The 25,873-nt window shown below is 40.3% G+C and overlaps 2 protein-coding genes across 7 annotated transcripts in view; one reads left to right on the top strand and one right to left on the bottom strand.

The window, feature by feature from the left end:
* Positions 1-1,173: 1,173 nt before the first annotated feature.
* MALSU1 (mitochondrial assembly of ribosomal large subunit 1) lies at positions 1,174-18,059 on the top strand. 2 transcript variants are annotated; one of them, XM_074340855.2, is made up of 6 exons: positions 1,174-1,468; positions 2,628-2,806; positions 7,562-7,643; positions 8,852-9,031; positions 9,654-9,713; positions 13,139-18,059. In XM_074340855.2, exons 1-5 carry the CDS (start codon positions 1,189-1,191, stop codon positions 9,701-9,703), a joined length of 771 nt encoding a protein of 256 aa, XP_074196956.2. In that variant the 5' UTR covers positions 1,174-1,188; the 3' UTR covers positions 9,704-9,713; positions 13,139-18,059. The 2 variants fall into 2 exon arrangements, with proteins under 2 accessions (XP_074196956.2, XP_074196955.2); XM_074340854.2 differs by having other exon boundaries at positions 9,654-18,059.
* The window catches only part of IGF2BP3 (insulin like growth factor 2 mRNA binding protein 3), a 117,439-nt gene continuing 103,335 nt past the window's right edge, over positions 11,770-25,873 (bottom strand). For 3 of the 5 annotated variants that reach the window (XM_074340850.2, XM_088797700.1, XM_074340852.2), the window contains 5 exons: positions 18,845-18,961; positions 15,718-15,792; positions 13,001-13,132; positions 12,194-12,307; positions 11,770-11,907 (listed from right to left, as the gene is read on the bottom strand). In XM_074340850.2, the coding sequence (XP_074196951.1) occupies positions 11,809-11,907; positions 12,194-12,307; positions 13,001-13,132; positions 15,718-15,792; positions 18,845-18,961 (537 nt within the window). In that variant the 3' untranslated portion in view covers positions 11,770-11,808. Of the gene's footprint in view, positions 11,908-12,193; positions 12,308-12,947; positions 13,133-15,717; positions 15,793-18,844; positions 18,962-25,873 lie in introns of those variants that run through there. The other 2 variants (XM_074340851.2, XM_088797699.1) reach the window with 2 other exon arrangements.

Here is a 25,873-nt window from a genome sequence, read left to right as displayed (position 1 = left end):
ACAGGTGATTATATTAGTTTCTGTACTTTTTAATTCCCCCCAAATTATTGCTTGGAGTTCTTTCTTTAAAAGAAATTAAATAATGTGTCAAGCATTTGGGGCACCTACTACGTGCTTGGCCCTGTTCCAGGCATTTGGGATATTTGTCCCCTTCTACCTGCCTCTTCCTTTCAGAAGTCATCAGGCTTGGAGTTCAGAAACAGTTTCTGGTTCCAGTATGGCCATGAGCAAGTCACTTATCCTCCTGGGGTCTCTCAGCTCTCAAGCCCTAGGATTTAATACTGTACCTGTACCTCAGCATTCTTTACTCTCACAGACGTGGGACCCACAGCGCAGTCCATTGGCATAAACAAGTGATAATTTTTTTGGTAATGGGCAAGGGGTAGAAAATAATACGTCCTAATTGCAGTCTAATGAACAGCAGCAACTTCTTTCTGTTCTTTCAGTACCAGCTGTTTTAGGTGCTGCGGAGAGAAGAGTTAAAAAGAAAACAAAATTCTGCCTTCATGAAGTTTTACATTCCAGTGAACGGTGACAGATTAAAAAAAAATAAAAAAAGAGGGCAGCTGGATGTCTCAGTTGGTTAGAGCGTGAGCTCTGAATAACAGGGTTACCGGTTTTGATTCCTGCATGGGCCAGTGGGCTGTGTCCTCCACAACTAGATTGAAGACTACGAGCTGCAGCTGATCTTCTGGAAGGACAGCTGAATGGCTCAGTTGGTTAGAGCTGGGAGCTCTCAACAACAAGGTTGCCAGTTCAATTCCCGCATGGGATGATGGGCTATGCCCCCTGCAACTACGATTAAAAACAGCAACTGAGCGTAGAGCTGAGCTACACCCTCCACAACTAGACTGGAGGACAACAACTTGGAGCTAATGGGCCCTGGAGAAACACACTGTTCCCCAATAGTTCCCAATAAAACTTTTAAAAAAAGGAAAAGGACAACGTTTTCCATCACTATCACGTAGGGCAAAGTGAGTAATTAGTAGTCCTCTGACCACTCAAAATATAATCCCCTATCGTTTTGTTTGGGCCACCTTCCTCCTCCTCTGCATTCAGACTCCGCCCACGGCCCCGCCTTCGGGACCTGGTCCCGCCCACGCTCCTGACGTCGATTTTCCAGGCCGCTGCATTGAACTGGCCAATCGAAAGCCGCAGAACTGCTTGTGCTCCATTAAGCCCCGCCCCATGAGTAGATGCGTGGCGACGGCCATGGGGCCGGGTGGATGTGCGGCGCGGCGGGTGTGGACGCTGCTGCGGCGCAGGGCCCTTTCCGCCGGAGCCGGGTCCGCGGTGAGCGAGGGACCCCGGATTCGGCTGCTGACGTCGGGTCGGCCTTCAGCGGGACCAGCGCTCAGCCGGGCCTGCTTGACTCCGTATCATGCGCGCGGCCTGCACGGCGGGCCCGGCCTGGAGGAGCGAGAAGAGGGGGCAGCCGACGAGGGGCGCCCCGAATCAGGCATTGCAGGTACGGGACGTGGAGGAGGGCGGCGGCGGCTTCCTCCAGGCAGCCGGGAGCCTGGACCCAGCCAAGGACGCTCTGAGTTCCCCTCTTGATGTATTTCTCATAGTCACGAAACTTCTGATACAGAGCTGGAAGGGACAGATTTTTGTCGCCAACTGTGAGGATGAACTGACGTCTCCAAAACCCAGGCGTCCGAACGGCCACACTGTCCTCATCCCCCTTCAAACTCTTCCTAGGCTCCCGAGACTTGTCGAGTGTTGGGGCGTGAGGATTCGCAGGAAGAGCCGGGGGCTGGGGGCGAAGGGGTGTGTAGGAAGCGGTAAAGGTGGCGGGGCTCATTTAGGTCCTCTAATCAAGTTTGTAGAAACTTGAGAGGTGGCAGATGACACGTGCAGAAGGATAGTGTCTACGAGGGAGCGGTGTTAGTGAACTAGCCATTGGGAGTCCGTTTAGGAACTTAAGGGCTATGCGTCCACAGGCTTTAATACTCAAGATGAAAAACAGACTCTCTCACTCTCCACAGAAAAAGGAAAGAGGTTTCCACAGATAATAGTTGTTACTTAACCTAAATGGCTTTATAAGAAAAACCTGAGGGTTTAAAATGAGAATTGCTATTAAAATTGTAACCCTCTCTTTGGGTGATCTGGAGCCACACGCTTACTCGGCCAGGACTAAGTTTCTTCATCTCTCAAGTGATTGTGGAGGAGGTACTGCCTCGGAGCCTTCCAGCTCACAGTTTTCGTTCTGTGACCCTTTATGTCTGGGATTTAATTTAATATGCCCCAGCATACCAGCACCTCCCCAACTTCTGTTTTCCTTTATTTCTATAGCCGTTCTGTGTTTCAGGTATATTGCCAGTGCTAGTGAACAGAAAGTCATTTGTTGCTGATGTGTGGTTCTGCTTGCACACGGTAATGGCAAAGGATGTGTGGTGGCTCAGGAACCTGAGCGCACTTCCTATAAAAGTTCAGCTGTGCTATATAAAACCACTGGCCAAGTTCAACTTCCAGGAGACCTGGGCACTGTCTTCTTTCAAAACATTTTTAGATCTAAGTACCCGCACGGAGGAGCAGTTGCACTGTCGGTTGCCTGTATCTCTGGGTGCATACAGGGTCTCTCTCCTACTTGGCACCTGACATAAGCAAATCTTTGTGTATTTCAGGTCCTGCTGGTCTCCGGTTTGACATCGATCTGCTGGTTTCACTTCTGAGGCAAGAAAATGCAAGAGACATTTGTGTGATCAAGGTCCCTCCAGAAATGAAATACACAGATTACTTTGTGATCGGCAGTGGGACTTCTACCCGACATTTACATGCCATGGCTGACTACATTGTGAAAACGGTAGGGTGCTCTGTTTTCTCTTTAGAGCCGTTGACTGAATAGTGTCAGAGCATCAGGCTGAGGAGCAATACTCGAAAAGTAAACCCATCATATGAGATTATATAAGAAGCCCAAATTTTCAGAATTTGTGTTTTATGTTCTTTGATAGTGAAAGTTATGGGGACAAATATCCATCCCTAATGAGTCAGGATAGTTCTAATTCTTTTTTTTTTTATGACAAATAGTGTTTATTTTTATTAGTTTCAGGTGTACAAAACAATGTAATAGACATTTACACCCCTCACAAAGTGATAACCCCCCAGTCTACTATCCCTCTGACATTGTATGTAGCTGTTACAATTCCACTGACTATATTTCCTATGCTGTCCTCCACATCCCGTGACCATATATATGTATATATATATGTATTTATAGTTGACACTCAGTACTCTTCAGCGTCAGGAGTACAGTGCAGTGGTCTGGCATCTACACAGTCCATGACGTGGTCTCCCTAATAAGACAAGTGCCCATCTAACACCCTACAAAATCTTTATAGTGTAATTGATTATATTCCCCAAACTGTCTTTCGTTTCCCCATGGCAGTATTGTGACTACTTATTTGTACTTTCTAATCCCTTTACCTTCTCCCCCATCCCCTCCCCGCTCCCATCTAGCAACCATTAGTTTTGTTGTTGTTTTTCCTTATGTCTCTGAGTCTCATTCCGTTTTGTTTGTTCGTTGATTCTGTTCCTTAGATTCTACATGTAAGTGAAATCACATGGTATTTGTCTTTCTCTGTCTGACTTATTTCCCTTAGCATAATGCCTTCTAGGTCCATCCATGTTGTAGCAAATGGCAAGATTTTGTTCTTTTATAGCTAAGTAATATTCCATTATATATATATATATATATATATATATATATATATATATACACACACACACACACACCTATATATATGTGTGTGTGTGTGTGTGTGTATATGTGTGTGTGTATATATATGTACACACATACATATATATATCTATATATATATCTATATATATATAGATATATATATACATATATACCACATCTTTATCCAATCGTCTCATCAATGGACACCTAGGTTGCTTATATATCTTGGCTATTTTAAATATTGCTGCAGTGAACGTAGGGATGCATATATCTTTTTGAATTAGTGTTTTTGATTTCTTCAGATAAATACCCAGAAGTGGGATTGCTGGGTCATATGGTAGTTCTGTTTTTAATTTTAAGGAATCTCCATACTGTTTTCCGTAGTGGCTGCACCAGTTTACAGTCCCACCAAGAGTGCACGGGGGTTCCCTTTTCTCCACAGCCTCTCCAACACTTGTTGTTTGTTGTCTTTTTGATAGCCATTCTGACACATGTGAGGTGACATCTCATTGTGGTTTTGATTTGTATTTCCCTGATGATTAATGATGTTGAGCATCTTTTCATGTATCTGTTGGCCATCTGTCTGTCCTCTGTGGAGAAATGTCTATTTAAGTCTTCTGCCCATTTTTTAATCAGATTTTTTTTTTTGATGTTGAGTTGTACGAGTATGAGGTCTTTTATATGTTTTGAATATTAACCCCTTGTTGGATATATCATTTGCAACTATCTTCTCCTATTCAATAGGTTATCTTTTCATTTGTTGATAGTTTCCTTCAAGGTGCAAAAACTTTTTAGATTGAGGTAGTCCCTTTTGTTTATTTGTCTTTGACCTAGAAGACATATCCAAAAAAAAATTGCTAAGGCCAATGTCAAAGTTTATTGCCTATGATTTCTTCTAGGAGTTTTAGGATTTCAGGTTTTACATTTAAGTCTAATCCATTTTGAGTTTATTTTTATATGTGATCTAAGAAAGTGGTCATTTCATTTGTTTGCATGTGTCTGCCCTGTTTTCCCAACACTATTTATTGAAGAGACTGTCTTTAACCCATTGTATATTCTTGCCTCCTTTGTCATGGATTAATTGACCACATAAGCACGGTTTCTAGGTGCTCTATTGTTTCATTGATTTACATGTCTGTTTTTGTACAAGTACCATACTGTTTTGTAGCTTTGAAATTAGTGAGCATGGTGCCTCCAACTTTGTTCTTTCTCAAAATTGCATTGACTCTCTGGGGTATTTTGTGGTTCTATATAAATTTTAGGATTATTCTAGTTGTGTAAAAAATGCCATTCATATTTTGATAGGGATTTCATTGAATCATAGTAGATTGCTTTGGGTAAATACAGACATGTTATCCATATTAATTCTTCCAGTTCATAAGCATGGTATATCCTTCCATTTATTTATGTCTTCAGTTTCTCTCTTCATTGTCTTACAGTTCTGAGTACAGGTGTGTTACCTCCTTGGTTAAATTTATTCCTAGGTATGTTATTCTTTTGGGTGCAATTGTAAATGGGATTGTTTTCTCAATTTTGTTTTTGATAGTTCATTAGTGTATAAAAACAACAGATTTCTGAATATTAATTTTGTATCCTGCATCTTTATCAAATTCATTTATTCTAATAGTTTTTGTGGACTCTTTAGGGTTTTCTATAAATAGTATCATATCATTTGCAAATAGTGACTGTTTTATTTCTTTACAATTTGGATGCCTTTTATTTCTGTTTCTTGTCTGATTGTTGTGGCTAGAACTTCCAATCCTGCTTTGAATAAAAGTGGTAAGAGTGGGCATCCTGTCCACTCAGATAAAAACCTTTCAGCTTTTCACCACTGAGGATTATTCAGCTGTGGGTTTGTCATACGTGACCTTTATAATATTGAAATGTTTCCTTTGTATTCACGTTGCTTATTGATTTTATCATAAATGGATGTTGAATTTTGCCAAATGCTTTTTGTGCATCTATTGATATGATCATACGATTTTTATATTTCATTTTGTTTATGAGGTGTGTCTCGTTGATTGATTTGCAGATACTGAGCCAACCTTGCATCCCTAGAATAAGTCTCACTTGATCGTGGTGAATGATCTTTTTAATGTATTGCTCAATTAGGTTTGCTACTACTTTGCTGAGGATTTTTGCATCTATGTTCATCAGGGAATTGGCCTTTAATTTTCATTTTGTAGTGTCTATCAGGGTGTGGTATCAGGGTAATTAATGCTTGCCTTATAGAATGAGTTTGGGAGCTTTCCCTTTTTTATTTTTTGGGACAGTTTTGAGAATAGGTATTGCCATTGAGTATGATAATAGCTGTGGGCTTTTCATATAAGGCCTTTATCTTGTTTTTATTTTTAGTTTCTTGAGTGCTTGTATCATGAAAGGATGTTGAATTTTGTCAAATGCTTTTTCTGCATAAATTTGAGATGATCCTGTGGTTTTTGTCCCTCATTTTGTTAATGTGGCTTATTACATTGATTTCATATGGAACCATCCTTACATTCTAGGAATAAAGCCCACTTGGTTGTGGTGTGTGTGTGTGTGTGAAAATTTTATGCTGTTGAATTGGTTTGCTAGTATTTTGTTGTGGATTTTTGCATCAGTATTCAGGGATATTGGTCTGAAGTTTTCTTATGGTGTCTTTGGATAGTCTCATAGAATGACTTAGTGTTCCCTCCTCTTGAATTTTTTTGGAATTGTTTGAGAAGAATTTGTGTTAGCTTTTGTTTAAATATTTGGTAGACTTCAGTGAAGCCATCTGGTCCAGAGCGTTTCTTTGTTGGGAGATTTTGTCCCCTATGTTCCCCTATTTTTAAATTGAAGTATGATTGTGTTGAGAGGTTTTTGATCACTGATTCAATCCTGTTACTATTAGTGAATGTCTATTCAGACTTTCTATTTCTTCATGATTCAATCTTGTGTTTCTAGAAATTTATCCATTTTATCTAGGTTATCCAATTTATTAGTGTGCAGTCATTCATAGATTTTTATAATCCTTTTTCTCTAAAATTGATAGTAATGTCTCCTTGCTTGTTTCTGATTTTAGTTGTTTTTTATTTCTTTTCTTAGTCAATCTAGCTCAACATTTGTCAACTTTATTGATCATTTTCAAGAACCATATCTTGGTTTCATTGATTTTTGCCTTTTGTTTTTCTCTGATCATTGTTTCTTTCTGCTAGTTTTAATTGGTTCTTCATTTCCTAGTTCTTTAAGGTATAAGTTTTTGGTTTGGGAACTTTTCTCCATGTAAGCATTTATAGCTATAAATTTCCCTTAGTATTGTTTTCACTGTATCCCCTAAATTTTGGTATGTCATGTTTTTATTTCAGTTGTCTCAAGATGTTTTCTAATTTCCCTTATGATTTATTTTTTAACTCATTGGTTTTCTTAAGTGTTAATTTCTGCATATTTGTGGGTTTTCTAGGGTTTTTTTCCTGTTGATTTCTAGTTTCTTTTCATTGTGATCAGAAAATATATTTTATATGATCTTTTTAGATTAAGATTTTTTTGTGGCCTAACATATCGTCTATCCTGGAGCATGTTCCATATGTATTGTTGGGTGGAATGTTCTGCTAATGTCTGTCACGTCCAATTGCTCTGTAGTGTTGTGCAAGTCTTCTATTTCATTGTTGATCTTCTGTCTAGTTGTTCTATCCATTATTGAAAATGGGGTACTGAGTCTCGTATTACCGTGCTGCCATGTGTTTCTTCCTTCAATTCTGTCAATGTTTCATGTTTAGAATCTGATTTTTTGATGCCTATGTTTATAGTGAGGAATGAGTAAGGTAGGTCCCAAATTAAGTCCAAGAAAAAAACCTTCAGACCCTCAGAGCAACTTCCCCTATCCCTTCTCCCTTTAATACATGGCCTGCCTTTTTGCAGTACAAATTTCTGAAACATAAAAGTGAGCCTCATGTTAAGATCGAAGGAAAAGACACTGATGACTGGCTCTGCGTGGACTTTGGTAAGTGATTTAAGCACATTTTATGTATTTGGCATTGAACTAATCTTGAACTATTTTAGTTACAAAAGGATTTAGATTAAATTGCTGAGTTTTTCCCTGTAAAAATTTTGAAATTTGTTTCATTATAACCCAGGTGGTCTTACTCACGTGTGAAATGCTCACAAGCCTTGTACGTATATAGTCACACAGGCCAGAAAGATGATGGAGAATAAGATGGGTAACATGGTAGAGATCTCCTTAATAGTGGTGGAAGGCTTGGGGTACATGTAACCTTGGCCTTAGACAACTCAGCTGAGGTGGAGGAGAAAGGCATTACAGGCACAGGACTGGAAGTTTGAAAAGACCTAACAAATTTCAGTATGAAAAAAAGTATTTACCCACAATGTACTTACTACAAAGAGAAACACAGTAACTGTCAAGAACTATGAAGGGTCTGAGATTTCATCTTACTGGTAAACTAACAGGTTAGCTGACCAGTTTCATGGATATAAAGACTATTGCAGGGTGAGAGATGCAGGACGGTTTATTGCTTACAGCAGTAACAGTAACCAACAGCAGCATTTTTGCATTAGGTTCCCTGAGCCCTGGTTTCTATAGAGAAACACAGGGCCTGCACACATAGGTCTAAGAGAGGAACCCCGAGAATAGGGTATCCACAGCTTTTATAATGCACAGGAAGCAGACCTGCATTTGTTCTGGCTCTTCCACAACTGTGAAAATAAAAAATGTCCTTGATTGAAAACCACTGCTGTAAGCAACCTGCCCTCAGCTCCAGAGACAGTGTCAGACTGTTTGCCATACAAACATCCTTAAGGCAGTCCAGAAGGAAAGGCAGCCAGTGCTGTGCTCACAGGCTGTGTGGACATGTGACACATCTGGAGAATTGTCTCCCAAGAGAAACTTGACAGACCTGACCTTTAGCTGCTTGAAGAAAGTTACCGCTTGAGTAATGTTACCTATTGACATCATGTATGATGAACTGAGAAAAAGGCACAGCAGCACTTTTGTGGTGTTTTGCTGACTGGGATCTACAGTTTGTGTTTCGAACAAGTTCCCAGGTGATGCTCATCTGTGGTCCACACTGAGAAACCACAGCTCCAATTCCTGTAGTTATACTGGGAATAATAAACTGTCACAGAGGGTTGGGTGGTCCCAAGAACAGCAGCAAAAGAACTGCTTCTTCATTGTAAGTCTTATGTGTTTGACAGGCAGCATGGTGATTCATCTGATGCTTCCAGAAACCAGAGAAACATATGAACTAGAGAAATTATGGACCCTACGTTCTTATGATGACCAGTTAGCTCAGATGGCACCTGAGACATTACCTGAAGACTTCATTCTTGGCCTAGAAGATGACACTTCATCCCTGACTTCAGTGGAGTTCAAATGTGAATAAAATGATAGATTTAGTCATTTCAGATTGGGATTGAGTCACTTCTCAAAAACATAGCTCCTAAACCCCACGCAGTTGGGTAAGTTGTCAAAGCAAGTCTTATTTCTCTGTGGGCACTCTGCTCCCTGACACCTGGTTGTGGAGACTGTAGGTAAATGAGCATCAACTACCATTGTGATATGTTGTCTTTATTCTTGAGGTCCCAGCAGGATTTCCTGGCGTTATCACTGGTCCCTGTGCTTCACTTGAGCTCTCTGCTCAATTTTAATTAATTTTGCTTAAGTGTAAATCTTATTCTGTAGAAGGGAATAGTCAAAAATTTTTAAATAAAACAAGAATCACATAAGTACCCCACTCGCTCATCCTGACTTAAAGCCTCTAGTTCTTAGTTCATATGCAACAGTGTTTCAAGGCTCAAGTTAAGTACCATGGAATAGAGAAAATAATTGACCAGTAGATACTGGTGCTTAACTTGAGATTTAGTAACATCGTGTCAAAGTCTGTGTAAGTTTATAATTTGACCAAATTTAGAATTTACATTTACTTGAAAAGCCAAAAATAAAACATACTACACACCAAGCTGCACCTAATGATGAAAACCTTTATTCTGCATCAAGGTATCTGGAAAATGAAGCTGCATTTGGGGCACATTACAGATGAGGAATGATCCATATGCGGTGAGTACAAACTCAGTTACAGAATTATTTCCTAGCTATTACCAGATACTCCATTGCCAATGCTTAATTGAAAGGAAAACATGATTTGCCAACACTAAAAGGCTAGAAGTGAGATATGACAGAATTTAAACCAGCAGAAATAAATGCAGCACCTATCTGTATTTAAACAAACAAACACCAAATAGTGGAAAAATCAAATACTGAGGAAGAGCTCTGGCCTTAAGCACATCTCACCTAAAAACCAACTAGAAAACCAGTCCATGTTTTTTTTGTTTTTTTTAGCATTTCACTGTATGGAAAAAAAATTATGAATGCTAGATGAATTCAGTGACAAAAAGGGCACTTTTTGGCTAAAACTACAAAATAAACTTGTTTTCTGAAAACATTTAGGAAAACATTTCAAGTCATTTTCAAAATGTCTGATACGCAGATCATCACAAAAGTTTACCTAGGCTGTAGAAATTCATCTTGAAGTACAAATGAGGCAAAAATGATTTTTAAGGGGTTATTACATGTCCTTCAGATTCATGTGACATGACTGTGATCATTTTATGAACAAAAGCAACACAAACAATTCTGAGAGCAGCGTGGCCTTGGAGACCACCCACACCCACATAATTGTACATACTGGGCTTTGCCATCAAGTTACGGATGGGCAAATTAGCTCAGTGTCAAAGGTCAAATGTCTTATCACCATCATTTGAATCATATTCCAAAAATTGTTTCCTTACAATAACTGGTTGCAGAGAATACAGAAATCCTGCTACATTTTTATGTAATATTTTAGGTGGCCTTTCATTTTTCTTGACTTATCATTTAAAAATCTTCAAAACAGCTTAGTGAGGCTCATGACAGCGCCTGCACACGCAGATGTAACCTTTGTAAACACTGTCACACCATCTGACTGCCCCATTGGGCTTCAGAAAAGCAATTCTTGTGGGGTCTGCTCAAAGCGTAGACCAGTTGGTCCGAGGTGTCTGGGCAAACCCAGCGTCCTAGGAGACAAGCTGAGGCTTGCTTTTCGCTGATCAGTTTAAAGTCCACAGGGGCTGCATCTCTTCCTTGATGCACTTTCATTAAGTAGTGATAGTCAAAAGCACAAAGCATTCATGTATTCAATCACGTAGCCAAACAGAAAGAGCCAAAGTCTCCTGAAGCCATTGAAACTAGCCATTCCCAAACCTGCAACCACTTCGCTGTCAGGACTACCAAACGTCTCCTACCATAAACGAAAAAATGAATGGTATCGCTGCTCTCCAAATATAGGCACTGCTCCATGTCACTGAACGTTTATTGGATTTTCCAACTAATAACTGTCAAAAGCCTCAAAAAACCTGAAATTAATTTTCCAGCTTTACTGTCACCAGCCAGAAGTAAAATTTTTTTTCTCAGTGATTTGCCTGTTAGCTAATTAAATTTTAAGTTTATTTTTTAAAAAACAGTTGGATTTTTATCTTTATAAAGTATATAAAATTTTCCAAAAAAAAACAAAAACCCCGCAAAATTTTGCTTTCATTGCATTACTGAATACCTGAGGTAGTAGAGTAAAAACGCACGTTCAGTGCCCCTGCCAACACCATTCAGCACTTCCCTTAGGTTATTCGTGTTAGTGTTAGATAAAAATAAAACTGAACAGTTTTTCTGTGCTAACAGCTTAACATTTAAGTTCCTGTAATAATTCTATTCTGATCCAATTTTCACAATTGGACTTAGGAGCAATCTATTTTTATTTATTTGATGAATTTAGTGACTGCATCATTAAGCCAATTTCTGGCACTATGGGGGAATATTAAGAAAAATTAGAATATTTGTTACACTGAGAATACAACAAAAGGGAAGTGCAGAGCTCTTCTCTTTCCCTCCCTCCCCCCCTTATTTTTTTTCTTTTTAAAGCTGGGTGTCATACATTTCAGAGAGCATAAAGTATACATTCTCACAGAGACAGGAGTTCGAAAGTTGCCTGGTCCTCAGAAACAACTGGCTAGGTAAAAACTTGTGCATGTGATTCTGGATGGGGGTTCAGCGCCCGTCTGTTGGTTAAGCAATCTGTCTTTGGTTTGGCATCTGCCTCTGTGGTGGGCTGTTTCCTGAGGCTTTACTTCCGTCTTGACTGAGGTGGTCCACTCTGCAGAGCTTTCTGCTGTTGGTGCTGCTTTACCTGAGTCAGAATTTCCTGAATTTTTCTCTGGGCAACCTACAAAAGGAGAGAGCTTTGAAATTTCTACCTGATCAAAAGTTACTAAAAGTTGTTTTACTTTTCCATTTCAACAACTTCAAATAGAAATTTATTTGAAGATTAAAGATACATACTAATTAGTTCAGTTTGCTAGTAGTCTCTGAAATCTCCTGCTAAAAGGGGGATTAAAAGTGTTTAGCACCAAACAACCTTAAGTATTTATACAGGGTGGGGGCACCCATACGAAACTTGTTTCCACTTGACAAAGAAGAAGAGCTTGCTTATCCTGTTCGAGCCCACTTGCCTGGCAAGCATAGAAGTGACCAGTTATTTTGACCACCACTTGATCATTCTCATCAGGCGTCTGGTCACGAGGGACAACAACTTCCGCACTTGACAAATTCTGGAGCTCATTCACCTGAAAAAGATAAATATAAATCATGTTGAGTTTTTTTTAAAAGCACTATTTCCTGAGTACTTTTTTTTAAATCCCATTTTTCTGGGCCAAACACTAGCTATGCTTTACAAATTTCATCCAATCCACTAATGATTCTATCAGGTGATGAATATCGTCCCCATTGCAAGATGATGAAAACTAAGGCTAAGCCAATGTAGCTGACATGCCCAAAGTTACATAAGTGAATGGCAGAACCAGATTCAAACCCTGAAAGTCTGATTCCAAAGGGTGTACTCAATCACTTCAAAATTGCAAACAGCTTTGAAAACAACTTAGATGTTACTTGTGTTAAGGAGAAACTGGGAACCATTTGCTTTTCTCAGTCGTGGAAGTACAAGTTATAGAAATAGATGGAATTTTGAAAAATTTTCTTTTCACATCACTGTGCAGTAAAGAAAAGCTGCAGCTACATCAACAGGAAAATGCTGAATGCCCCTTACATGAATATGAGACCGTCCTCTCACAAGTGGTCTGAAGGACAGGCATGAGTGACAGCGACACACAGGCGAGAGGAACAAAGGCAGGCTCCTCCAAACCTGGGCCTAGACGGTCCTGCTTTTTATACATGAGCCCAACTTCAGGGATTGGAACTCCTAAGTACCTTTCAGTGCTCTCCCTTTCATACCACTGCACAGGTTTTGCTGAAGTACTTGCCGTTTTGCCTCCTTTTCCAATAACTCTGCCAGCAGCAAAGGATGGCACTCTGATATGAGCTTCAAGTTTCACCTCTTCTTTAGGACTAACAAAGTTTTCTTCTTTAATTTTTCCATAAATTCTTCCCTGAGCCTATAGACGAGAACATATCCTGTCAGTGCCATTCATGTAGGAGACACAAAAGGTCCATTAACTTCACAGATGGCCCAGATCCACTGGAATAGCCGTTCCAGAGGCACAGCTGCACTTGGTCGATCGTTGAAGACCACATAAGACGTGGAGAAGTTTTCTAGGGAGCCTGAGAAAAGGTTGACAGTAACAGCCACACATCACAGACGAAGTAATTGAGTGATCGATGAAAGAAGAATAAACCATGTTCTTCTGACAGGAACAGTTCAAGACAGTTGATTAGTAGTCATCCTAACTAAAAGTAAATCACTTTTATGGGCAGATGGCCACTGGCTCTCCAGTCCTGAAAGGTAAAACCTCTCCTACAGGCAATAAGGACACAACTGTGTTTTTCTTGAGCAAAAGAGACTGGGGAAGAACTACAGAGCCAGCTGTGCCAGGCTCACAGGAAGCCACGCTCGTGTCTAAATGGGCCAGTAAGAAACCTGCTGCAAGGAGTATTTTCTGTTTAAACACGTTTCTCCATCTTAGCCAGGTGGTTTCTACTTTGAATAATAAGGCTACAAAATCAAGTTAACATATACTTCTGATATTTGTAGTCAACACATCCTGTCACCTGCGCACAACTCGAAGTTATACAGAAGAAACCTCTCCTATTATGGATACCACCATTAATTAGCTCAGCTATGCAGCAAAGGGAAAAGAAGTCAGATTGGTTTGATCTAACAAGCTGCCAGTGCAAACCACAAAAACAAAAGTATCCAACACACTTTCATTGGTGCAGAAATGATGAGCTCATTTTAGGGGATTACAGGAAAAAATGCATCTTGGTATATATTCCATTCATCCTCAAAGTCTCACCACAGATGGAGCTGTTAGTACAAAGGACTCTGGGGATATACATCGTTCTCCAAAACAAGCTCCTGAGAAAAAAATACAGGTTAGGAGGTTTGCTATTCCTTAGGTCTCTAAAATAATTCATTTGTAATTCTCACTGATCACATACATATAAGCATTATAGCTTTTCGTAAGTGTTCCATTTAAGACAACTGTACGGCATGTGCACTGGAGGATACAGGGAAGCAAACTTTGAATTTCCCAGCATTCAAGCACTGTAGGAATTGCAAGGTAGTCATTCCACTTATCAAATAGTAAGAGCCCAGCACCAAGAAGAAACAGTAATAACTGATGTTTGTATGTATCTTGTAAGATTTCATACTAAAAGTGACTGACCCTGTAGGGTCAGGATAGGAAATAATTTTGACATTTCTGCCTGAGGACTAGAACGGCCCAGACCATAAGCCTGGTGGAGGGACTAAATTTCTTTACCTGAGTTTGAGCCTAGGCAACTCACACCTACATCTCAAAGCAACTAATCCTTTTGTTTCCTGTTCTTCCTATAAATGAAATGAAAAAAACCTTTGGATTTTTACTGGAAAATGGCCCATAGAAAATAGAGGGCAAAGAAAGTGATGGTTTTAAAAAGGAGGAGATGGGGAGAGGTGTAGGCACTTGTCACCAGCCACATTTTAGAGCTAAAAGAACTAAGGCTTAAGGTTAAAGAGTTGTCCTATTACGCAGCTGCTACACGGTAGGAACAAGACATGGGTTTTGGATAAATAAGTTTCATTGGAATTCAGTAGTTGCTTTGACCTGTGACAGACAAGACACCCGCACTGATTTTTACAGGAGAAAATATTCAGATACGTATTTGTGTATTTGAGCACTCAGCCCGGTCTTCATCTGACTCACCCAGACGGTCCGCTTAACCCCACCACCAGCAAGCACATTTATATTGTGCTTCCTGTGTACCGGGCATTATTCCAAGCACTTTATATATTGTTTAAGCCTTGTGGGTGCTCTTAACCCACATTTTACAGATGAGGAACTAGCCAGCGAAAGGTTAAGAAACTTGCCCAAGTTCACACCGCTGGTCAACAGTAGAGCTGGGATTTGAACCAGCAGCCTGGCTGCCAAGTCTCGGTGCTTCATCACCGTGCGACAGCACTGCAGTACAGTGAGGGGCGTTCCAGCCTCACAGGCCCCCGACCCCAATAAACGAGTGAGCAGTGGTTCACACGACACATGCCACAACTGCCTCTAAAATTTGAGGGTTAGAGTGATTTGTGGCGAGACTATGGACAAGGGCAACAGTACATCCAAGGGCAAGAGGGAGGGAGAGGGGGCGTTTTAATTCAAGGTTAAGGCTTCTCAGGGACTAGAAGAAAAATCTGGGAACAAGTTCTGCGAAGCACATTAACCAGGCAGGTTTGTAAATTTCAGTCTGAAGGTCTCACCTTCACATATGATAATGAGGCACTGAGCCAATTTCTCTTTGGGAGATAGGTAAACCCAACAACCATTACAGAACTCTCGAAATTAAAACAAAGTCTTTGGGTTTATTTTTAAATGTAATTTTGGATGTGTTTCTACTTGGTTCTTAGTCTGACAAATATCCACTGAGAAATTGTTCCTACTGAGTATTAGGTACATTTAAAGGAGAAGCCAGGTTATGGAGTTCCTGAAAAGAAGCCATTAATATTCTCCGCATCTGCTCGTTCCCTGTGTACAGACTCTAGAGCACATACCTTGAACTGAGCCTCTGGTGGCCCGGTGATAATCACCATCCTCACTTTAGCATCTGGTGCTTCCGCTGGAGCAATCTGTAACAGACCCATCAGGGGGTTATGACATTTTCAGGTGCCACTAACAGAAATGCTACACAAACCAGCCAGACATGTGCACGTGACTTACTGAAATGTAGAATGAAAGCCTTCTGGGAGGAAGTTATAAAGGGGCAGTGATTAATGTGGGTTCGTTAGTTACTGCTCCTGCCATAGACTGTGACTTACACGGGGCAGGTACCTGCCCCGACGGAAAAGTGCATCTGCTGTCAGCTAAGCCTCACTCCATCCTGATGCAGTATTGCCTCTACTTTACCAATGGGCAAACTGAAGGGGAGTTACCTGGCCCGTGACAACACAGCTCACAGAGCTGGGGAGAGCTGGTCCTGCCATCTCCACTACCCACGTTCCTAATCATTACACCCTGGTGCTCCAAGTGTGGCCCTTGGCCCACATGTATGAGGACACCCGAGGCTTCCTGTGTGTGCAAGAAACTGCTACGTTCACCAGTCAGGACGACTGGCAAACTCCCCCAAAGTGCGCTCACTGGAGGAACGTGAAATAAAGTAATATTAATTTGAGAGAAGAAAAGTAAACTCAGACTTCTCGATTCTTGCAGCGTATCTGAAATCACACGCAAGTCGGGGCTGGGGTAATGTAGAGACAGTTGAAGGAGGAGGAACCCCCTTCAGCATTTCCCCAGAGTCACAGTAAGAAAGGATTCTGGGACCCGGCTGGTGAGTTGTTTTAAAAGAAAAATATTTGCTAGACATTTACTGTACAGGAAGCAAATTGATTCTCATTATTTAAAGTACATCACTATACAGGAATAGGAAACAAAGAAGACAATAAAAACCACTGCAAATTCTACCCGTCAGTTCTGAGCTCGGTCACAGTCAGTTAAGAGACCTTTCCCCGCACGTTTACAATCAAGAGAACGTGTCTGCTTTTCATGGCGTCATGCTTTCTCCGTCCGGCAACATAAAACGAACATCGCTGTCACCTAGAGCCAAGCTGATACTATTCCTGCTTTATGTTGGGCACTGACTACTTTTGAGTCTATAAAACAAGCAAATAATTACTTCCTTTTAGTCCAAGCTCTATTCACAGGAAATCCCCGTGAAATCCCTGAAAAGAAGATAATTGTTTATCTTTCTGACTAGTTTTCTTTTTTAAAAAGTCCCTTTGTCAAAACTGGTGCTAGAGGGCTGAGGCTAAGGGCACTGATACTGACGTTAGGACTAGAAAATGCCACCATCTCTCAAAAGCCTGAGCAAAGCACGTGCCTTTTGATTCATCAAATCGACTTCTGTGGACTTTTGTTAAAGCACAAGGTTGTGTATAACTGTTTGGCTAAAAGAACTCTGTGCAGCGCTGCATTTCATCTGTGCAGGATAGATTTAAGAACAATCTACATTTGTAAGACATGAACACACATAATTGGAAATTTACATATATGTGAATCTACCAAAGTGTTAAAAGTAGTGGTGAATCTTTCATATTCTGTGTGTTTCAGATTTTTTGGAAACAAATACATTTTAACCTCATTATAAAACCTCCATGAAAAGCCAGAAAGAAAAAGAAACAAATGTCTAAATACCCAGTTCTTGTTCGTGAAATGTTCGTTGCAGTCTTCCCAAAATGAATCTACTAGGTTCTTTTTAATGTGTGAGCATGTGTCAGAGATTTATTTTTAACTCATTAATCAGGAAATTAGCAGGATAGTAAAGCTAGTTCACCACCTGATTTTTCACAACGTTTTTTCCTTTACCCACTTATTTATTTTGGCTCCATTTCCTATGCACGCATTTTGTTATCTTTTGCTATAAGAGAGTGTCTAAGGACTATTTCTGTGTGTGGTTGTTTTATTTATTTGCATGCAGTAAAGTTAACTCTCTTGGTAACATGCAGTCATGTAAATACCACCACAATCAAAATAAAAGCAGTTCCATCACTCCCCCAATTTTCTCGTGCTGCCTCTGTAGTCATCCCGTCCTTCACCTCCAACGCCTACCTAGCAGCCACTGATTTTTTTTTCTCTCCATCCCTATAGTTCTGCCTTTTCCAGATTGTCTTATAAATGGGATCATACAGTGTGTGGCTTTTTGAATCGGACTTCTTTCTCTTAGCATAACACATGAGATTCATCCAAGTTATAGTATGTATCAATAGTTTGTTCCTTTTTATTACTAAGCAGTATTTATTGTATAGCTGGACCACAGTTTATCCATTTGCCAATTGGCAAACATTTGCTTCTTCCCATTTTTGGGAGTTATAAATAAAGATGCTACAAACATTTGAGTGCAGTTTTTTGGGTACTATATTCTTTTAAATAAAATCTTATTAAAAGTTTATAATATACAACCAATGGTTATAAAACATAACCAAAATAAAACCCTCCAATAGAATAGAGGGGTTTTCCTGAAGAAAGCTATCATAGCAAGCCTTTGTCAATTTGTGTATTTTTTTTAAAAACAAAATGACCCATGTTTCCCAACATATCAAAATACACTCTTCAGAACACACAATTATGTAGTCAGCAGATACCATTAGTTGTCCTGTGATGTTTGTTACCCTACCTTCCATCATAATAAAAGTTAGGTGACCACACATAGACTGTATTTCCCTGCTGCCCCTTCTGCTGCGTCTGGCCCCGTGATTCAGTTCTGGGCAACAGAATGTGAGCAGCAGTATCCTACAGCAGCTAACGGGAAACCTAACAGAAAGGTTCTTTATGTCCTCCTCTTCTCCTGGCTGGGCCACAGATGTGGTTGTTAGAACACTGAGTAGTGTCATCTGGGCCCATGAGGGACCAAGGCCATGCCTGGGGTAGAGGAGCCAACAGGAACCTCAGTCCAAGGATTTGGGGCAGAGCCATAGCACCGGTGCTGGGTTGCTCACCTCCAGGCTCTTTCCGAGAGAGAATTGAACTTCCGTTGTGTAAGCTACTGTTTGGGGTTTTGTGTCACACCCCTATGTAACCTCAGTATAGATTGCTCCCTTCCATTCAAATTGTGAAGTGGCAAGAAGACTTGTGTCTGACTTACTCGATTTAAGGCACCAGGAGAGCTACAAGGGAGGAACACAGTACCTTAATAGACGCTCCTGCAAAGCGAGAAAGCTGCTTGATGTGCTGCCCCTGCTTGCCGATAATGGCACCGACGGATAAGGCTGGGATAAACAGGTGAACAGTCTCCGTTTCTGACTGCTGTTGGAAATGAAACAACATTCATGCTTATTTAATACAAATCAGGTTATTGTCGTGGGCACGGGGATGCGGGCATCTTCATACAGCAGGGCTACTGGGCTGTTTTAGAAAAACCACCACAGTAAGTTGACACGCATTTACTTAACAGGTTGAGAAGATCTTACATATTCATCCTGAAAGCATTTGCACTGGAAATGTCACTTCTGTACACAATTTTCATAAACTTTAGAATGTCACCAAATTGCAGATTTAAAAGATACGTAAATGTTATAAACTTTAAACAGAACAGAGACACAAGACTGTGTGTAAAATTTAGTAAGATCCCCCATCACTATACCCAAGGTAGGTTCTTGACAAGTAAATGATTTCCTGGGCTACACATCAACAGACAGGACAGCATCCAAGGATCCCAGCTCCACACCTTATCCGCGTAGGGTCTGCTTCTGAAACACATACTTAGAACTATTCTCAAAGGGAAAAGCTCCTGATTCTCTGTATTTCTAAATCATGTACAAGTTCACACCTAAGCATAGAACAGGATTAGAAGAGCACTAATTCACCTTAGTGGTAAAATGCGGTAAGATTTTCCCCATATAATTCTTTATTCCTTCTAGCTCTACTTTTCCGTTGCCTCTTACACACGGACAAATTGGACAACACTTTGAAGGCTAATTCCTAAAAGGTTTTTTTCATCAGTGGATTTTATCTGTATCCCTCATCTTCCCACCTCGAGCCGGCTGTGCCCCTCCCGAGTCTCCCTTCAAACAGTCATTCTTGCAGGGTTAAAGGACACGCTCAAGAGGACAGTTCCCAGTGACTGGGTCCCTGAAAAAGGCCGGTTCAAAGTTCAGTAATGTCACCAATGAGCTAAAGGTTTAAAACGCAGAAGCAGTCTCACGTTCATGCAGCTAACACTGTTTACCTTCTAACACCAGTAAGAAAAACAGGCTTCCGAGGATAAGTTGTTATAATTCTAAGTAATTCATTCCAAGAAATGTTTTAATATTTTGTTTCATTTTTTATTTTTTTTAGAGCAGTTTTAGGTTCACTGCAAAATTGAGAGGAAGGTACAGAGATTTCCCATATGTGCTAAGAAATATTTTAAGATGAGCAACAACTGAGTAAACCAAGCATAATATGCATTTTTTGTTTAAGAAAGAGTACACCTAGCAAACATTTCTAGAAATGTTAGACAATACCTTGCAGTAAGAAATGTACACATGAACTACTTGGTAAGAAACATTTCACATAATTCTTTAACCTTCTCATATTCTTATTATGTAAGATACTATAAATTCCATTCCTAAGAACTCAATCCATCAATACTGTAATGTGTTACACATACAGCCACCAAACAGCTCCAGTATAATGTCTAATTTTTTAACTTAAACTCTTCCTATAAATTTTTAAAAGTCTCAAACAAAAACATGCCAGCAGTTTTGCTTTTAAGCATCCCAGAAACTAGGGAAATCTTTAGAATTCGATTTAGAAGTTTCTGGAAATCTTAGTCAAAGAAAACAGCAGCACTGGGCTCATTCATTTTTACTGGATAAGGAAACATAATTTTGTCCCATTTAATGTTGCTCCACCAAAGGACATCACCACACAGAAATTACTAGTAGCACTAACGGTGGGTACCATCTTCTCCCTGTAAGCACAGAAGGGGGAGCTAGAGAACACGGCACGAAGCGCCACGTGTCTGGAAAGATACTGACGGCCAACAGCAGAAGCCCATGGATGGATGAATCAGCCATTCCACTTATCCCTCAACACGGACTTACTAGAAGGTTGTTCCATAGGACATGGTTTAGTCACACTATTCAGTAGGAAATTTTTTTTTAGTCTTTAATTTCCTTCTTCTGAAGCAATGATTTAAAAAAGATTAAATTAGGTCCTTCCGTTATGTAAGGATACAACCAGAAAAGTCTAGCCTGGAAGAGGGCGCTCACCGGACCATGCTGGCACCCGCATCTCAGACTTGCAGCCTCTAGAGCTGTGTGAAATCTCTCTTGTTTATAAGCCAAAATATAAAAATAAAGAAATTAGTAAACAAAAACACTAGAAACAATAAAAGAGCTGGGCTGGTTCTTTTCCCTATTTACCAATTAAAAAATGGAAGTAAGGGAAATCATATTAGACAAGATAAAAAGGTACAACATCATCAAAATCTGAAAATGTCAAAAACTTGTCTAGGAGTTCCTAAACTCAGAAAAACTTACATTGACCAAATAACTGTTCACTCCACAATCAGCTAATTGCCTAAGTAAAGTACCAAGCCCAAATAGTCGTAATTCTTTCAAGCCAAATGCTCAGGAAGAATGACAAAAACCTAGGGAAAAGGAAGACATGGGAAACTAGAAAAGGACAGGCAGACATGTTTCATGGGGGAAAAGGTATTAAATTTTTAAAAAATGGGTGCATACTACATATAACACGCTCTAATTTGCTTTTTTACCTTAACAGTACACCTTGGATATCTTCCCATGTCATTCAGACATCCTTACCTCATTCTAGCAACAGTATTCCTTCAAACATATGCCACAGCTGATTTAGCTCATCCCTAATATATATGATCTAGTTCGAAATTTTCAACTAATTCATGTAATGCTGCAATCAAATCTTTGTACAAAGTTTTCTGCCCTTGTACAAATACTTCTACTGCATAAATTCTTAGAAATGCTGAGTTAAAGAGCCTAAACATTTCAAATTGATAAATATTATTGAGTTATACAAAAAGGCTCTCTCTTCGCACACACAGAATGGTGTAATTCCAGTTAACGCCTTCATGGAACATTGCAATGCTGCCTTTGTGTTTTCTGTAGTGGGAGCTGGATAAAAAGCATGCTAGCGTAATATGTTGGGCTTAAAGGAAGGTAACCATAGTCAGAGAGCAGGGGTAGACAAGCAATCCTGTGTGGTGAGTTTGACAGTTTCCTCTGTGAGGTGCTGTGCATTACCTCATTTACAGCTTGCAACTGATCCAATTGATAGAAACTAAACAATATTCCCATTTTAAAGATGAGCAAATTGAGCCAGAGAGGTTAAGTCACTTGCACAAGTTCACATACTAATGGAGCCAGGATTCAAATCTGGGCTTCTCTATCACCTTAGCAATATTCACACACACACACACACACACAAACTATATACCCAGCTTCCAATGGCTATGGCTCTGCTTTGAAATAGTCACCTAGAGCTGATAAGTTACTCTTAAGAAAAATGGCCCAATAGAACTCACATTCAAGAAAGTGCTGCCTTCCCTGATCAGATCACTGTTTTATCTGCCGTGGCATGACTTCCTAGGAATCGTAAGAAAGTTCTTATTATGTGTAGTTGGCAAAAGCTTAAGCCTTTGATCATCAACATCCTAAAAAGGGCACCAGAGATAGTCCATTAAAATATTCCTTTATTTTGAAGACTAGGGATAACTAAAGATTAAGAACAACCTAAAGGGGGTCAAAAGGTATAAACTTGCAGTTATAAAATAAGTCCCGGGGATGTAATGTACAGCATAGTGACTCTTAATACTGTGCTGCATATTTGGAAGTTGCTGAGAGTAGATCTTAAAAGTTCTCATCACAATGGAAAACAGGTTTTGTAATGATGTGACAGACGGTTAACTAGACCTGAGATCATTTTGTAATATACAAATAGCAAATCATGTTGTACACCTGAAACTAGTTATGTCCATTATACCCAAATTAAAATTATCACATACACAAAAAAAGATTAATTGAATCATACACAATGCCCTACTAGAACAAGAAACGAAAAGCAACAGGACTGTTGTCTCATCTGCACACACCCATCTTATGCATGTTTAAGACACTTTATAACTTAAGAGTTTCAATGCTTCTTTCCACTATGGGAATAAAATAAACTACATCCTAAAAAGGTGTCAAGAAAAGAAATCTGCAATTCCTTCATCTTATCTGACAGTTTGGTTACATCTGAGGATGCTATTTTAAAGACCTTTAGAAAGTCTGGGGCCGGCCTGGTGGCTTAGGTGGTTGTTGCGCCGTGCTCCTAACACCGAGGTCGCCGGTTTGATTCCCACATGGGCCAGTGAGCTACGTCCTCTACACCTAAGATTGTGAACAACGCTATCCCTGGAGCTGGGCTGCCCTGCGCAGCCAGAGGTTGGTGTGAGCTGCCGTGAGTGGCTGATGACCGGCGACCGGCTGCCTCATTCAGGGGGGAGCGCAAGGCTCATAATACCAGCATGGGCCAGGGAACTGTGCACTACACAACTAGACTGAGAAACAACAGCTTGAAACGGAGTGGGGGGATGGGGGGAGCGGAGGAAGGGGGGAAAAAAGTCTTGTTTCCAATTTTTCACTAATTCATACTATACTGCAATCAAATCTTTAAATGTAAATCTTGTGCCCTTGTACAAATACTTCTAAGATTTTATGTAATAGAAATGCTGTATTGAAGCATGACCATTTAAAATTGAGACAATTCCAAATTCTCATGCTAATAAATTTATCTTACAATCAATATTTTAAAGGGAAATCATTTTAGTTTGAACCATACCGTTCACACTTACGAAAAATTCAGCAATGTATTAATATGATTCTAGATGCCACGCCTAGTTTTCCACAAATGAAAATCATCTAAACTCTGCTTATCTAAGTCTCTTCCTTCGTCTATAACCCCCACCACAAACCTATTTCCTATACGAGTTAGCCTAAAATTCAACTCCAGGAAATATTCTTGACAAAAACCATTGGGTTCTTCTTTGATTATTGGGGTTTGTTTCTTCAGCATCTGTATAAATACATGCACTATATCCTTTACAGCTTGGTATTTCTTTGTTATTCCTTATGTGTCCCAGGATGTCATAACACACTACAGGACTTCATACAGCTGTCAGCTGTCTCCCTTGGGGCTCTACGATCCTTCTTAGAACACGCACACCAGAAGACTTTGCTTTACCATGAAACTCTTGACTATGGAGATTTGCAATAGGGGTCTTTCCTGCACGGCTTGGTCGGGTCACTTCTGTGGCTATTCCTCAGTGGTGAACACCACTTAAGATTATTTCATTCTTCAGTATTTCCAAGCCATCAGAACAGTGCCTCTTTTGGGAAAGTGCCATACTTCCCAGCCTGCCAGTGTTATGCAATTCCCATACACCAAGAATTCCAGAGGGACACTTTGAGGGCTATCTCACTTTAGTAACTGGATATCGTGTTTCCCTGAAAATAAGAACTAGCCGGACAATCAGCTCTAATGCGTCTTTTGGAGCAAAAATTAACATAAGACCCGGTATTATGTTTCATATTATTATATTTATATTATATATTATATTATAAAGACCCGGTCTTATATTATAGTAAAATAAGACCGGGTCTTATATTAATTTTTGCTCCAAAAGACACACTAGAGCCGACTGTCCGGCTAGGTCTTGTTTTCAGGGAAACGCGGTAGACCAGCTGCATGAGTGCTGACAGTGACCATCAGCTCTGCTCAGTGTTAGCACCAATTTATTTTGTCAGTCTGATCCTTAGAGTAAAACCGATACATTAATCTTAACCAATTTTTTTAAAGATAGGATCTAAATATTTTATATTTAGAGAACATATAATGTTCTTCTGAATAATATACTTGGGGGGGGGGTGTCTGGTGGTGATAAGGACCTTTTTAATGATTAGACTAAATCTAATGTGTAATTGCCCAGATCTGCCCCACTGCATATAATTATTTGTTTTCTGGGCCTCGTTCCAGGAAGATTTTATGCTGCTTACAAAGTACACATAACCTAGAAAGATAAAACAAAGGAGGTGAAGAAATAAGAGCAAAGGGACCCGAGTAGAAAAGACAAGACGAAGCCAGAAATGCTATTACACAAATTTGGCTCTAAGCTCTCTAGCAGCTAATTAAAAGGAAAATCAGTTGTGAGATTTACCATGTCTATAAGAAAAATTCTTTCATCTACTTAGTAAAAACTACGCTTCGTGGGACGGACCCCAGAGAGCCACTTCTGAGTGTCCTCAGGATGCACATAAGAGGCAACATCATCCTTTGAGCCGAAGGCCAACAAGCACAGCCGGAGCCTGCGTCTCAGCCCAGAAGATCCAGAAGACCTCGGCTGTGAGAAAAGCTCGGAGACAAAAACTATGTCACAGCCTCAAAAGCTGCGCCAAAGCAAAATCATCTTTCTACCACAGTGATGAATGCTATTGGTGCTTTTGTTTTCTTGATTTGGGGAAGGGAGGGAGGTAACAAATCCAACATGACGCCTAAGAAGAAACTTAAAAGTTGTGCAAAGTGTGGAAAAGGAATGGTGGTCAGCAGAGAAGGGCCGAAAGGACCAAAATCTAACAGGAAGAAGGGGCAAAGACCAGCAGAATCACTCTGCAGACAGAGCAACGTTGTGCACAAGCCTGCAAACAGAAGCCGCAGAGCCTGTCAAATGGAAAAAGCAGTGTAGAAGCAGACCAAGCACAGGAGGGGGTGCCCCGGACCGACACGGTGACGTGCACTCTTGGCAATAGCACCTTAATAAAACGCTGACTCATCAGAGGTCTGAAGCTTGATGGAGGCCGTTTGGATACAGCTCAATTCCCTCTGCTCCAATCCCACGTCCACCTGGCATCTCCCTGACCACCAATTACTTTTGAAAGAAATTTTCCTCTGGCAACATCAGTCACCTCGAGTAAACATCCTGTCCACTTGACAGTCATTAAACTGGCTCTGCTACAAATCCTTCTTCTATGGGTTGAGCATATACAGTGAGCCATGTTTTCAGGATTTGGACACTCAGATAAGCAGAGAACTTCATGTTTACTTACAAAACTAAGAAGCCAGAACAATGGGTTGTGATAAGCCTCTTCCATCTGTGAATTTAAGTCTCCGAGATGGAACTTGGAAAAACTCATCAGCGTGACCTTTTCTGTAACACATTCT

Source organism: Rhinolophus sinicus, chromosome 4 (assembly GCF_057876585.1).
Source record: "Rhinolophus sinicus isolate RSI-liver-muscle chromosome 4, RSI-T2T, whole genome shotgun sequence".
Lineage (NCBI taxonomy): Eukaryota > Metazoa > Chordata > Mammalia > Chiroptera > Rhinolophidae > Rhinolophus > Rhinolophus sinicus.
Note: the sequence above shows the minus strand (reverse complement) of the source record. Positions and strands in the feature narration are given on the sequence as shown.